Source organism: Schistocerca cancellata, chromosome 2 (assembly GCF_023864275.1).
Source record: "Schistocerca cancellata isolate TAMUIC-IGC-003103 chromosome 2, iqSchCanc2.1, whole genome shotgun sequence".
NCBI lineage: Eukaryota > Metazoa > Arthropoda > Insecta > Orthoptera > Acrididae > Schistocerca > Schistocerca cancellata.
In genome coordinates, this window is record NC_064627.1 from 597,820,222 (window position 1) to 597,836,933 (window position 16,712).

Sequence of the window (16,712 nt, forward strand, 5' to 3'; positions counted from 1 at the left end):
TATACTTTCTAACTGGCTTATAACGTTATATTCCTGTCTTTCCCTGAATGTTTTTGTATTTCATTCTTTCGTTGATCAACTGAAGTAATTCTTCTATTAGCCAAGACTTATTCGTTACTACCTCCCTTATACCTTCACATGGGCTTTAGAAAGTAAATTACACGTGTCGTCCCACCCTGAGACATTTCCACAGCATTGTCAAAAAATAACATGTTTTGGGATTCCTGCAGATACAGTGCTGCAGGGGTAAGGATAAAGGTGTATCACAGCGTGGGAGGGAAATAGCGTGACAACTGGAAACTACTTCAGAGTTGTAGCAAGCAGGACAGTACGATTCATGTGGGTATACCATCTGAATCGCATATAGACTCACTCTGAAATTATGGCGATAGGGGGACCAAATGCAATGTTGCGTCTAGTTGTAATGAAATGGTACCAACAAATTGACCGGGAGATGCTAATCGGTAAGTCCAGATATTGCGCCATTTGATTTTCGTATTTTCGGCCATCTGTAAGAACATCTTGGGGGAGGGGGAAGGGATGGGTGGGAATAGGGGGAAGAGATGTTGACGTTCACACAGAGGTTCTTTAATGACTCCGTTACCAACGCGCTGATTTCTGTTGGCAATCAACTCAATAATTGGTAGAGCATTCCGACTGTTGTGTACAGAGACTTGGTGTCTATAATGGAAAAGTACTGCCATGTCTCTGTGTCACTTTGGATTGTAGGGCAGCATTCAGTAAAAGTTCCTTGGCCTGCCTTAATAATGTGTAACTTACTTTTTGAAGTTCTATAGTGTAGTATTTGTCCGTCCAACTTCTGTATGTGTCCTTTCCATATTGCAGAATGTTTTAGCTGAACTGCAGTATCTAAAACCTCACAGAACTTCAAATAGATGAGTTCTTAGTAATTATATAGCTCACTTCTTTACGCGTTCTCTTAAACTTCAGCCAACTCTTCATCACTAAATTATGTTGTAAGCCTGTTCCTTTTCCTGTGTTGTCCTTACAATCCAGTATCTGATTTTGCAATTTCTATCTCACCATGATGTAATCAAGCTGATATCTCCACGTATTCCAGGTATTTTCCCAGCATACCTCTTCCGCTCTATTTATTTGCTATTACTAACTGGAATTTACTGCAGAACTCAGTCGTTCCCCTCTCCCATTCTAACAAATGGCTCCTTTACCTTCCACAGCGTTAGTCCCTCAGGATTAGTAGATTTTCTTTTCCATTTACATACTGACTTACCTATTGAGCATCCTCCTTCACTGTCTTTCTCTCCTCATACTCTGCCTCTGACATTGGCATCTATACCTGATCTATTGTTGCTTGAGTTGGTTTGCTATTGATTCTGATAAGTATAATCCTGTCACTAAACCGCTTTCAATGATCCACTCTTTACCTGGCCATCTTATCCATTAGGAATACTATTCCATTTTCCGCTATTGTTAACATTATCCTATATTCATCTGACCTGAAAGCAGCGTCTCTTTTCCGTTCTTTCAATTTCACTTCAATGACGCATAGACTGAAAATTTTTAGATTTAGTATTTCCTCTACCACATTCAGACTTTAGAAACTCCACGTCCCTCCTTGTAGAATTTAAGATTTCGTTGGCTATTAAATATTTTCCTCGCACTGGAGGCCATGAACCTCTGCCCGTTGCTCCACCCTCTTTGCAAGGCCGTTGGCAGAATGCGGGTATCTCCTTTTACTGGACACCTTCCGCCGCCATTGCTGATTATTTTGTTTTTAATTAAGCAGTGTCTGGGACTAATACCTGATTGCAGGACGTTTTGATTGGCATTCAAAAACGCTGTACCTAGGCTACTATTTTATATGGCCAAAGGTTAGTAATCCAGAAGCTTAAAATCGGGTGAAAGGCCGGCCATACATCTAGTTTGGCGAATACGTCTCTAACAACGTAGCTCCAACAATCTTCTCTTCGCCTGCTGCACTTTCTAGTGTCAGAAAGCATATTGTTAGTTGACGTTTATGTGTAACTTCATAACTATAGAAGTTCTGTCAATAACAAAGGTACATTGCCAGACGAATACTTGGCTACAATTTCATCCTTGTTTCGATACGGGTAACACGTCGGCACAGACTAATCAGGAATGTTCGTGGTATGTGCACGATTTAACGGGCCGGTGCAGTATAATTCTACTTTATATGAATGAGGGGATAATACCAGTATGAGTGATATAGCTCTGAAGGAGGGTGAGGATACTGTAATTACTGTCTTCTTATGCGGTGTGTGGTTATTAGCGAATACTGCTTTACATTCAGTGCAGTTATCGAGATTCTAAGGATGATTTTGCCTTTTCTCACTAAGAGCAGTCGTTACTTTATTGGTGTACATGCAAAAGGTCTTCCAAGTCAGTTATGACGTTTTTAAAAAGACACTATGATAAATTAATCTTATTATATCAGTTTCTGAATCTCGTCATTGTTATTAATGCTAGCAATATACAAAAGCTTTTCTTTAAATTAACGCATGCCGATTTCTAGGCTCAAGCGTTTCCCATTTCCATCACGAATGCTACAATTTCTCTGACGTCCACTTCTTTAGGAATTTATGTAAACTTACTAACAACAACTCTCAGTAAATATCATGCAACGAAACAAACAATTTAATCAGTAAAGTATTTTCCTTACTGCATGACTGGTTATGCAATGCTACCATTTTCGAATGTACAGCTGCGTGGAAATATTATTCCTAATGCTATGTCATTGAAGACAGTGTTACTATATATTAAAGGTACAGATCAAAACGTACAAATAGTGGCAGTGTGTTTCATCTCACAAAACGAACCAGCATTGTGTAACGCGGCTATAAATTGTACAGCTCCTGGGTAATATTTTTCGAATAGAAAAACTTATATAGGACTAGCTCATACAAGTATTTACAATGTCGGAAAGTAACATAATATATTCAGACAACCATGTGCATTACATTCAAAAAAGAATCCCCAGAAGTTGCTCGTTGCATAGCAAGCGAACCAAACGACAATCGCTTAAGAAAGTAAGGTATTCAGAAAATATTATCGAGAAACAAGCATCGTGAAATAAGTGAACAAACAAATTTATGTAATTATAAGTAAATATGAGTAGTAACGACAGAGAAATCCTAAATTATTACTGAGTATATAATACGTTGGCGACTACGAATAGAGAGCCTATCACAAAAGTAGTCAAATTTTAAAATTTTTGGGGTAAGACCTTATGGGACCAAACTGGTTAGGTCATCGGTCCCTAAGCTTACATACTACTTTATCTAACTTAAACTAACTTATGCTACAGACAACACACACACACACACACACACACAGCCATACCATAGGGAGGAGTCGAACCTCCGACGGGGGGAGCCGCGCGGACCGTGCGGATGTCAGAGGTTTGGGGCAATAGCCAGAGGGACAAAACGTTCTTGCTGATCGATATTGTAACTACCAGTTACTGTGTGCTTGCAGCGGTCGTTTGGGAGAACCAAACGGTGCAAAGAGCCTGATAAGATATCAGCTGATAAGAAGAGGAGATCACTGAAAGGGTGAATGATGTACGTACGGCAGCGTACATAAATTAAACTAATACAATAACAATGGTCCGCACAATTACAAACCACTGAATGACTGCAAAGAACAGCTTTCACGAGGATTGAGCGCCGGAGACAGAACATTTGCTTAAAAAATAATACGACCCGCCGCATATACGTCACGGACGACACATTCATGGCTAACGTGTTCCGGAATGGGCTATGTTAGGATGTTCCCCGGTTGCAGCGATAGATTCACATGAGGCAGCTGACGCTAGCACGACAGTGATAAGCAGACACATGAGAACGGCAGTGGGTTAAAGCAAAGTGAAACGTACATTTTCATGCTACGGAAGTAACAAACAAAAGGTTTACTGTGGCCGTAATAGGTTAACAATCGATTTCAAAAAATACAGTCACAACTGAACACATAGCGTAGCCAATTATGTGATCTGTCATACCTGAACCTATCAACGGTAAGGTTAAGACGGCGGAAGAAAAGTGCGGTATCAAACGTATAACGTGACGTAATTGATATCTAACAAGTGACGTGTTACGTCAAATGGTCTTATCTTTAAAGGAGTAAGCCAATTACAGACCATCATTGTTGACCTACTTACGTCATAACTAAGTAATGTACATCGACGTGTTCAGAATGCGTGGGAGAATTGAAGCATTGCTATGTCGACTACGTGGACAGCTAGGATCGTCTGTTTCGAAGCATGATAGCCGGGACTAACCTCATTATGTTGTCAGGGAACATAGTGGATGAAAATTTACTGACGACCTTTAATAAGCTGCTTTCTCTAGTACGATAGGGAAGTCTTCTCCTTACGGAGGCGTAGGACCGGAATTCACTGAAGGGAAAAAGATGACAATGAGATGTTTACATCTGAATTGCATCTGCATTTATAAGAAAGTGTAGGTGGAGTTCGAATTTAGAATGCTGGAAAGCGAAATGTGCTATCTGCTGCGTTTTCTTGGTTATATTTGCTGCTTCTGAGTGTACGACAGGCCACAGGGGAACTATCTTCACACCCAACAGGACAGCCAATATTGCTCGTGAAGTCTCCTCCTCACCAAGGACGTGCACGTCTTAACTCGAGTGGAGAATCTGGAACCTCACAGTTATGCCGATTGTCTAACAGGTGTTGCAATCGGAGACTGACAGATTGCGCTGTGAAAGTCACAGTTTCGACGGTAAATTTCTTACACATGGCGCTATGCAAGGCTGTTTAAGAAAAGTGTCGCACATTCCTACTGGAAGGAGTACTGCTGAAAACTAGAAAATGAGTTCCGGTAATATGGTCGGAAGGTATACTTGTGGAGATATGGAACAAACCTGTCCTCTCATTCGCACTTGTCTATTACTTAGAAGCAGACACTATAGCCAGTACCGCATTTGGTTACCACGCATCCTGACACACTCTTCAGATCGTCTCCGCAGTGAACCAAGCACACTTTCCGAAACACTTGGCTCCATTCGGATTGCGTCACATGCACTGGCACACGCTCCTGTAACGTCCGCACATTTTCGCGTTGGGTGTACATCAATTAATGTATTAAATTTTTTAATGTTCCCCTAGCCAGATATTCAGCGTATTCAGGTTCGGTGAACGGAGAGGTCAGGATATCGGATGTCGACGAGCAATTCAGCGCGCATGGCACGTTGCTACTGTCGCACGTGCCGCAGAATATGGGGTGGTGTCCCGTCTCCTGTAAACCACAATCGATGTCTTTCGGCAGAGGTATCGCTTTTCAATAACGCATGTAATTCATCGCTCAGAAATCGGTGATACACAGCACCTGTTAATCTGCCTGATAAAGTATATAGCCCTATGAATCAGTCACCGATGATTCCTGACAGTATCCTGATAGGCGATTTTGATGTCTCGTCTCCATTATTACTCGAGGATTTTCGTCTAGCCATACGTGCGTGTTGTGGTAATTCAATGTGCTACCTCTTGTGACAGCCTGCTCCTCCAAATACTACACATTACTTGACACATGTAAAACGACCCTTTTCTCAACAGGGTTTTGGTTTCCGGAAGTACAATTATAAGAAGTTTTATTCTAGTTTTTACCAATACTACTTCCTGTAGAAGTATTTAACACTTTTTTAAGCGCATGGTATACGTCAAAGACAGCCGATTCTATAAAATTTGTTGAAGAGAAATTCGCCTTCCGGTTCTCGGAAACGAAACTCGTGGAAGGCAGTATTCTTGCGGATGATATAAAAGCGCATAAAGCAAGTCACAAACTCTCGTCGATTTTATAGGTACTTAGTTACTAAACTGCGTTGTTGCTGGTAGTACTGTTTTCTGCTGCGGTAGTGGTGGACGGTAATGAATAACTCAGTATTGTTAAACTTAAGACGTGACACGAATCATTTTCTAAAACAAGAGTCAGCAGAGGCTGGTTTACTCGCTTATTCGAAGCGAGACGTCGCGTAATTTACATCGTCGTTAAGGAAGGAGCTCAGCTGTTTACTAATTTTCATTTCTTTTTATATCAAAATATATTCCTCTACAAGCTACAGTACACACATAACAGAAGGTACTTTGCATAGTTCTTAATCATTCCTCTTTCTGCATCACACACAAATTATATGGAAGGAAAGTATGTAGCCCCCGTTCGAGTTCGAGTCTGTTACTTTATAACTATGGTACTACCGTTGATGCGATGGGGCCAAAAGAATTGTGATCCACTCTACCTATACTATTGGTTTACAGAGTATATTTCCTGAACTGCATTGATTTTCTACCGAGCGAGGTGACGCTGCAGTTAAGAAACTAAAGACTGAGGTGACAGGAGCCTTGGGATATCTCCTAATATCGTGTCCAACGAGCTTTTACCTGGCGTAGTGGACGAGGAATCGTCTCAACAAGTCGCTGGAAGTGCAGAAATAATGAGCTATGCTGCCTCCATTGCCACACGTCGTCGCGAAGCTGTAGTCGGTGCAATGACATCCCATAAATGTTCGATGGGAATCATGCTGGCGATCCGGGTGGCCAAATCATTCGCTCGAACTGCCCAGAATGTTCGTCAAACCAATTGTGAACGATTGTGGCACACTGACATGGCGCATTTTCATCCATAAAAATTTCATCGTTGTTTGGGAATATGAAGTCCACGAATGACTGCAGATCACCTCCGCGTAGTCGAATATGACAACTTTCAGTCAATGATCAATTCAGTTGGACTAGAGGACTCAGCCCATTCCCTGTAAACGGATTATACACTCTTATGGAGCCGCCACCACCTTGCAAGGTGCCTTCCTGACAACTTGGGTCTATGGCTTCGCGGCTACCATCATCTCTTACCAGCTCACCAGGCCACGGTTTTCTAGTCGTCTAGCGTCCAACCGACATAATCACGAGTCAGGGAGAGGCGCTGCAGACGATGCCGTGGTGTTAGCAAAGGCACTTGCGTGGGTCATCTTCTGACACTGCCCATAACATCAGATTTCGCCGCACGTTCGTTTCTGAGATTGTTTCAAGCAGTGTTGCTTGTCTCTTAGCACTGACAACTCTACGTAAACGCCGCTGATCATGGTCGTTACGTGAACGCTCTCGGCCACTACTTTGTCCGTGGTGAGAGGCAATGCCTGAAATTTGGTATTCTCTGTATACTATTGACACTGTCGATTACGGAATATTGATTTTCCTAACGATTTCCGAAATGGAATGTCGCATGCGCCTAGCTCCAACTACCATTCCGTGTTCAAAGTCTATTATTTCCCATCGTGCTGCCACTATCACGTCGTAGACCATTTCGCTTGGATCATCTGAGCGTAAATGACATATCCGCTAATGCACAGCCCTTTTGTACCTTTTGGACTTGATACTACCGGCACCTGTATGCGTGCATATTACCAAGCCACGACTTTTGTCACTTCATTGTATTTGTATGTGGGAGAGAAGCAGCACAAATTCATATCCCGTCACGTATGTTTAGATTTCATGCAGTTTCTATCAATTAATTTCCGCAAATACCAGGGGAGTTCCTTTGGAAAGGATGCATCTGAATACCATTCCCGCCTTTGTCCTGTTCTCCATCTGCTATGATCTAGATCTTGTCCTTGGCGAAGTGTAAATCCCAGTCTTCCTTCTTTGTTTTCCTTCTTGTCCTTTAATCTGGCATGAAGAGTCGCAAGGACCAACAAATTACTTACTCAGAAGTATTATTTATGGAGTCTAGGTTAATGGTCTAACACTGATCACATCTTGAATTGGAAATGACATACAACAGATCTTCTCAAATGGTTTAGTTCAGTAACGTTACATGATGTCATCGAAGGGAAACTCAGAGGAAACGACGGACGAGGAAGAAGAAGAATTCAACATCTGGACGACATAATAGATGGAAGGAGATACAACATACTGAAGGAAGAAGCTGAAGACACGGAACAGTGATAGTACCACTCAAGTGTTTCGCTGATGAACTGTACAAAGAACTAGTCATCAGTGAAACGAAAAAAAAAAAATTGAAGTTTGCAGCTTTGGCTGTTTCAGTGTCAAAAGTACAAAGAACAAAATAGGGCATCTACCAAAGTAATTATAGCTGCTGAATAAGATGAACATTGTAATGAGCACGGAACATGTTCCGTACTCATTACAATGTTCGTCCTATTCAGCAGATCCTGTAATTCTTCTTCACTTTGACTGAGGATAACAATTTCATCAGCGAGTCTTATCACTGATCTATTTTCACCTTGAATTTTAATTCCACTTTGAACCTGCAACGAATACAGTCCCAAAAACCTTCGTTCACCTCCCTTCTGAATAAAGGACGTAACGGATAATGAAAATTTAAAAAAAATGAAATCATCTATGCCTGGCGATCCTTGCTTGCCAAATGAACTTCTGAACAGATAGTATCTGCAGATCCTTGTGTTAAATTTATCACATTTTGTTGCAGATGAATATTTTTAAAAACTTTAATTATATATATGTAGCCACGTTGTAACAGAGGAAATATATCTCATTTGTAAGCCTAGTAACACGCGCTACATCATTTTTGTCGCAAATACGACCCACAGAACACAAAAAAATAAATTAGTATATAAACAAATAACAAATAAAACTATCGGAGTTGGTACAGAGGGTATGTACTTACAATTGATCGTGATTTGATGTAAGACTAAATTAGTAATCTAGACCCAGCACGTAGAATACGCGTATTACATCGCTGAAAAAAAAAAAACTTCATTTAAATTGACTTGTTTTCAAATTTACTGTGGATTATCAGTGCCCAGAGGTGACCTCAGCATTTTGTGTGTATGCTCGCAAAAGTGACTTCCGAGTTACAGCCATTCTCTGCTACAAAATATTACGTTGCTAACAGAGACTATCACAACAGTGGGAGTCGCGTGAAGTGCACCTTTACCCACAATCATTTACATATCAGGAGCAGGTCACCTAAAATATCTCTCCCATATTTCACCACGTTATATATTCCACTGACGCAAAAGTCAAGCAGTCAAGCTCCGTGGAATTACATCACCACAGCCAGCAACTAGTAAACACATTCGTTACAGAACAGACTATCCGGTCGTATTAACGGTTGTGTCGACACAGATAAATCAAAGTTGCAAACGTCTGCTTAAAAGCAAAAAGAAAACAACTTTATCAACATCGAGTTCCATTATAATGTACCAAAGAGCTTTTTCATCAACTAGTTGATAGAATCAAGCACTTTAAAGCCATCTTGACCAAAAAATAGATTCTTTCGACAGATATAGGACAGCTTAAATCCTATCAGTATAAGTATGTAATGAATATAGATAACTGCACACCATAATCCGCAGTCAAGTAACAAGACTCTTATCATGGACGATCAGGAGGATAAATTGGTGGCTTTAGAAAGATGTCTACTCACATATATCCACTAACACAATTCATCTTTACCATATTACACTCATGGTGTTTATTTTACTAACGGCGCTATAATTACTTTGGTAGACGCCATATGTTGTTCTTTGTACTTTTGACAATGAAATAGCCAAAGTGGCAAACTTCAATTTTTTTTCGTTTCATTGATGAATAGTTCTTTTTATAGTTCATCAGCGAAACACTGAGTGGTACTATCACTGTTAAAGTATCTGAGTTACCAAACACACTGTTGTAGACCTACGAGCAGAACAAGGGAATCAGTATAGTATACGGAAACCATGCAGCAAGCAAATATGTACTATCACTTGATACGTATCTCAAATATGCATTGTTGTTACTACCCTTAATTTAGTTACCGGCGTCCAGCATTCACATATACCTGTTCCACTGCCTTCATTTTATGAAAGTGGACGTTCTTTGATGACAATCTGTCCACCCCTCCTAGATAGCGTGTTATGTCGCGTGACTAAGGGTTTTGCGTACAGTCTGCGTTATTACTCGTGTCTACTTACGACTGCGGCTGTTTATTTTTCTCGCCTATTTGCTAAATCCTTGATAACTGTTTGACATTAACAGTTTTGTTACTTAGTTATCTGCTTCCGCGGCTGTCCATTTACATGCTTACTATGTTTGGATCGGCCAGCACAAATTTATAGGTATCCTCGTACGTATGACCTACTGTAACAAGGTATATAAACTAAAATCATGTCAGTTGTTCACAGGGAAATTGCTAAACGTATATCACGTGATTCTGTAACCGAATATATATGATACTGCTTCATTTTGTACGATAAACGAGTTCATATTTCTCCTCTTTTTTCAAAATATTCTCATTGTTATCAGAAAAAACTGGTTAGTGCCCTTAGCTAATAACATATCAGACAGATTTACTGTCTGATATGTTTTGTTTAAAACCAAAACAAAACAAAACATATCAGACAGTAAATCTTCCACAGCTATATTTTACTTCTTTATTTATTTGAGCATCCTTCAAATAAATAAAATGTAGCTGTGGTACATTTATTTCCTGTAAAATTTATGATTTCATGTTAAGGAAAAATATTCCGAACTTCATCGTTGAATAAAGTGATATCTTCACTGCTTAGCGGTCCTTGAAATATTTGCTGCAGTCCGCATCATGTTAGCCAGGGACACTTCCAGATCCATTCTTTTTTATTTTTTTATTTTACACGTCTAGTTCCGTAGGACCAAAGTGAGAAGGTAATCTCCAAGGCCATGGGACGAGTCGGTACATGAAATTACGACATAAAAGTAACAACAAATAAAATAAAATGTTTATGAACCCCTAAAAAGAAAATCCATAAGTTTATGAAAACGCAAACAACACCGTAACACAGGAATGAGCTTAATTTTTCAAGGAACTCCTCGACAGAGTAGATGGAGTGGCCCATGAAGTAACTCTTCAGTTTCGATTTGAAAGCGCGTGGATTACTGCTAAGATTTTTGAATTCTTGTGCTGGCTTATTGAAAATGGATGCAGCAGTACACTGCGCACCTCTCTGCACTATAGTCAAGGAAGTGCGACCCAAACGCAGATTGGATTTCTGACTAGTATTAATTCAGTGAGAGCTGCAAATTTTTGGGAATGATACTGTTAATAAGAAACGACAGTAAAGAACGTATATATTGAGAGGCCAATGTCAGAATACCGAGAATAATGAACAGTGGTCGACAAGACGTTCGCGAACTTACACCCCTTATTGCTCGAACCACTAGTTTCTGAGCCAAAAATATCTTTCGAGAATGGAAAGAGTTACCTCAGAATATAGTACCATACGTTATAAGCGAATGAAAATAAGCAAAGTAGACTACTTTTAGTGTTGAACTATCACTTACTTCAATACCGTTCGAACAGTAAAAATGGCAGCACTAAGTCTTCGAACAAGATCCTGATTGTCGGTTTTCCACGACGGTTTACTATCTATCTGAACACGAAGAAATAAGAACTGCTCACTTTCACTAATCTATACGCCCATTCTGTGAAATTAAAACGTAGGTTTTGTTGAATTTTGTGTTAGAAAGTCTAAAAGCTGAGTCTGACTGTGAGTTACCGTTAGTTTATTTTCTACACACCATGAACGTATGTCATGAACTGCAGCATTTGAAACAGAGGCAATGTTGCACACAACATCCGTTACTACCAAGCTAGAGTCATCAGAAAACAGAAATACTCGTATTTTAGAATTACCTGTAATATTAAAGGGCATATCATTTATGTAAATAAGGAACAGGAGTAGTTCCTGCACAGATCCCTGTGGCAGAACCCCTTTTGACTGTGCCCAACTCAGACCCCACATCATAGCCAATCTCAACACTGTGATGAATGACCTTTTGGTGTCTGTTGTTCAAGTAAGATGTGAACCAATTGTGAGCTGCTATAATGGTAAAGCTCCTGGAGAAATATTTTGTGAGCAGAACAATCAAATGTCTTAGTTAAATAAAAAAAAGATGCCTACCGTTCGAAACCTTTTGTTTAATGCATCCAGTCCCTCACAGAGAAAAGATAATATAGCATTCTAAGATTATAAGCCACTTCTAAAACTGAACTGTACATTTGATAGCAAATTATGTGGAATAAAATGATTAGTTATCCTTACACACATCGCCTTTCCAATAACTTTAACAAACACTGATGGCGTAGAAATAGGTGTAAAATTGTCTACATTAACTCTTTCTCCATTCTTACAAAGTGGTTTTGCTACTATGTTAATCGTTCAGGAAACTGACCATTCTTAAAGGAAAAATTGCAAACATGGCTAAGAACGGGGCTATCAAGTGCAGCACAATACTTTATTATTCTGATAAGCATTCCAGCGATATTCAGAAAATGATTTCTAAATATCAGACTTAACAGTGTGCTGCTGACCAGACGCTTCCTTCATAACTTACCATATGGTTTCAATCTCATCCTGTGAATTAGCTATTCTATTTCCATACCACATACTCTTTGCCTTAGGAATAACGTTTTCAAGCACTTTACAATGCTTTATGTAATTGCCTACAGTAGCTTGATTCTGACCACTTCTAACATTTTGATATAATTCCCACTTTGTTGATATCCTTATCCCACTAGTCAGCCATCCATGCTGCCTTTTACTTCTAGTACCCTGTTTAGAACTCTCTATGGAAAGCAACTTTCAAAGAGCTTCAAAAATGTGTTAAGGAAAGCATTATATTTGTCATTTATGTTATCAGCGCTATAAGCATCCTGCCACTCTTGTTCCTTAACGAGGTTTAAAAACTCTCTATTGAAGTTGGATCAGCTTTCCTACATAGATTGTAATTATATAAAAATTTGTTTGAGTATAAAAACCTTTTAGTGTTAAAATTGGTGCGTCATGATTTGAAAGACCATTCTCCCTTTTACTAATAGAACGCCCATCTAGGAATGAAGAATGAATAAAAATATTGTCTATAGCTGTGTTACTGTTTCCCTGTGACCTGGTTGGAAAAAAGGAAGTCTGCACCAGGTCACATGAATTTAAATTTTCCAACATCCTCTTCCTTGCACAGACACACACAAAATTAATATTGAAGTCAGCACATATAACTAATTTTTGATACTTCCTATAACATGAACCAAGAACCCTCTCTAGGTTGAGCAGAAATGTTCTGAAGTCAGAGTTTGGGGACCTTTAAATAACAACAGTTAATAGTCTAGTTTCCCCAGATTGAAGTGACCCTGCACAACATTCAAATACCTCCTCTGAGAGTGACCTCCTGTGAAAGGGACTTTCTTTAAGCCGGTATACGTATCAGCTGACTTCAATCTAAAAAAGGTGCAGCTTTAACACCAACTACTACAGGAATTTTTCCTGAGTAATCCCACTACCGCCCACCATCTATGCAGATGAAAAAAGTCTTTTCCTCTTTCAGTTGCTAAATATCGCTTAGAATACGCACAGGTAAGCATTAAGTGACATCAAGAACAGTATTCAGTACTTACGTTTGAAGTATTCAAATCTTTCTTCCTTGTTATTGGACTATTTCCGTAGTAGTGACCACGAGCCATTTCGGCAATTGTGTTTTGATTGAATTCCACGTTGTCACGAATATCAGGGCCAATAATACGAACAAAGTTCTTGTTAAAGTTCGCCAAGCTTTCGTTTGTTGATAAAGAACCACCTGCAGCAGCTGTAACATAAAAATCAGTCAATTAATGAAGGATCATGTGCGTTTTGCGGAAAATACATTAACACATAATGTACAACGTTAGACAAAAGTTGTTGATATTGGCAAAGTACTTATATCGTTATAACACTCGTATATTAGAGAAGTACTATGATGAATCAGTAGAGTTACATGATTCTACACCTATTCTGAGAGCAACAAAATTTACGGTAGTCTCTTGTGAGTAAGCATTACCACTGTGGTTACTTTAGAAGAACCTGTTATTAATAAGCGTGTAACGTATCTTCCCCAAGGGGTACGTTCGGGTTGTCAGATGAGTTGGTATTTTTATTTTTATATTTTTATATTTTTATATTTGGATAGCACTTAAATGTGAATTAATTGCGGAGTGGTAGACAGACTGAGTCATAGAAAAAGGAACAAGTGTTAGACTAGTTTTGAGTCACTAGCATCTAACGACAGAGATACCATCTCAAATGGGAATCACCTTTGCTGGTGGACTACATTTTCTGAGAATCCTACCAATGAATCTCCATCTAGCATCTGCCTTACTTGCGATTACTTTTAAGTAATCGATCAACTTTAAATTGCGTCTAGATATTTTATGGATGTGACTACTTCAATTATTGTTGTACAAGCATGTAGCGTACTAGATGTAGTCGGCCACGCTTTCCTGTGGCTCAGTCTGCTTAAATGGAAAAGAAAGAAAAGAGAAAGCACACATTCGTCATATCCCTGGGAAATGGATACACGTCGCAATCTCCTTCTTTCCACTGTGTCTGCCCATCTCTCCCTCCCCCTTTCTTCATCCATCACCTCCTCCTCCTTCCCCTCTCTCTGTCCATCTCCTTGTCCCACCTTTCTCCCTGGCGATCTCCTTCCCGTTTTCTATGTTCTTCTCCTCCCCCTCTCCCCCCCCCCCGTCTCTGCATATTTCTTCTCCCCCTCTCTCTCTGACCCTGAGCCGTGTTTATTGTTACTGCAAATTCATATTCTGTAGCAGTATTATAATCATAAGTCAGTAAGACCTAAATGCTACTTTCCTATTTGCTATCAACGTTTAACTATACAGGGTGAGTGACAAACTATCGCCACAAAGAATAACTCCGAAAGTATGGTAGTAGTTGAAACGTCTGTTGGACAAAAGTTGCATGGGACAACGGAGGCCATAATATACGTTGTTTCTTTGTTGCTAGGTGGGGTCGCTTCAGAAATATGAATGTCAGCTTCGGTTTTTTTAAATGGGATGCTATAGTTTGGTACTTATTTTCTGGTAGCGGCTATCGTGACGAATCCAATGATATGTAACAGTAAGGTCCTTAAGGTCAACGAAGGTCAGTCACAAAGATGGCATGAACGTCCATTTACAGAAGGTGTTCGAAGTGACGACCATTGGTATCAGTGCAGTGCTGCAATCTTCTTATCATGAACTGAGTGGTAATCTTTATCACATCGGCACTTATCGAAGCCCATGCACTGACAATTCTCTCTCGCATATCTTCAAGTATAGCCGTGTAGTCGGAACGACTTTATAAACATGTCTTTTACGAATCCCCACAAGAAAAAAATCCAGAGGCGTCAAGTCTGGCGAACGAGCCAGCCACGACACATCTCCTCCGCGTACAATCCAACGATGTGGGAATTGTCTCTGCAACTCATTTCTAGCCGTCAGCGAAAAATGTGCTGGACACCCATCATGTTGATACCACATTCTGTTCCTTGTTCCTAAAGGTTTTTCTTCCAGTAACAGACCTAGTGTTTCTTGCAGGAATGTGGTGTACTTCCTACCATTAAGATTTGCTTCGATGCAATAGGGACCTATAATTCTGTCCTCCAGAATCCCACACCATACATTCACCGACCACGGTTTTTGGTGTGCAACTTGCCGCAGCCAACATGGATCTTCAGTTGCCCAATAATGCATGTTATACAAATTAATATTTCCATGGTTCGTGAATGTAGGCTCGTCAGTAGATAAAATCAAATTAATAAACGTGTCATACCTCTGACTTTGAGCCCATCGGCAGAATTCAATGCAACGCATACAATCCACACCAGTTAATTCTTGGTGGAGACTGATATGGTAAGGATGATATTTATGGCGATTCAGAACACGAACAACACTACTCTGGGTCTTGCAAGATCCCCTTGAGATCCGACGCGAGCCACCACAAAGAACTCGAACCACAGTGGCAAGAGTAACAATTCCCGATTCGTCGTTAGTAACTTTACTTTGCCGGATATATTCCCGATGCGTTAAAGATCCAGTTGTTCTCAATTTATCATACACATATTTAAATGTACGACGTGCACGGTGAGTACGTTGAGGATATCTTTCAGCTTATAAGTCTCTAGCTCTCACCGAATTTCGTTGGTATTCTCTGTAAATGAGAAGCATATCGACTTGTCCTTTGAAGGAATACGTCATTCACATTCGCTTGATCCGACGAGAGTAGTCTTACCGTTACTATTAGCGTTGTATTGTGAAACCGTCGAGTCCGCAGCTCATGGTCGTGGGGTAGCGTTCTCGCTTCCCGCGCCCGGGTTCCTGGATTCGATTCCCCGCGGGGTCAGGGATTTTCTCAGCCTCGTGATGACTGGCCGTTGTGTGATGTCCTTAGGTTAGTTAGGTTTAAGTAGCCCTAAATTCTAGGGGACTGATGACCATAGATGTTAAGTCCCATAGTGCTCAGAGCCATTTGAACCATTTTTGAAACCGTCGAATGGTGTTTACATGTAAGTGGCACGTTAGATGGATGTGCCGTATTCGGCGAATATATATATATATATATATATATATATATATATATATATATATATATATATATATATATATATATATATAAGGAATTAGGAACCTAAAACACACCCTTATTATAATTCATTCAAAGTTACCCGCAAGCACAAGAATCACTGGAAGCAATGACATCGACAACATATCAAGCAGTATGCGTTCAGAGTGAATGAAAGGGGACTGACCACATAAAACTAATCACATGCTAGTCAGATGCAGGACAGATTTACTGGAGGAATTATCAGAAAATGTAGTCCACACACAAAGGAGATAGATTCGACTAATAATGGAATGTTGCTCGTCAGTATGGGGTCCATCGCAGATAATCCAGAA

General features: G+C 40.0%; 1 protein-coding gene across 1 annotated transcript in view; it reads right to left on the reverse strand.

Annotated features, from left to right (window-relative positions):
* The window catches only part of LOC126147098 (cholinesterase 1-like), a 127,640-nt gene that overhangs the window by 19,487 nt on the left and 91,441 nt on the right, over positions 1–16,712 (reverse strand). The window contains exon 8 of the mRNA XM_049915668.1: positions 13,401–13,588. Coding sequence (XP_049771625.1) covers positions 13,401–13,588 — 188 coding nt within the window. The remainder of the gene's footprint in view (positions 1–13,400; positions 13,589–16,712) is intronic.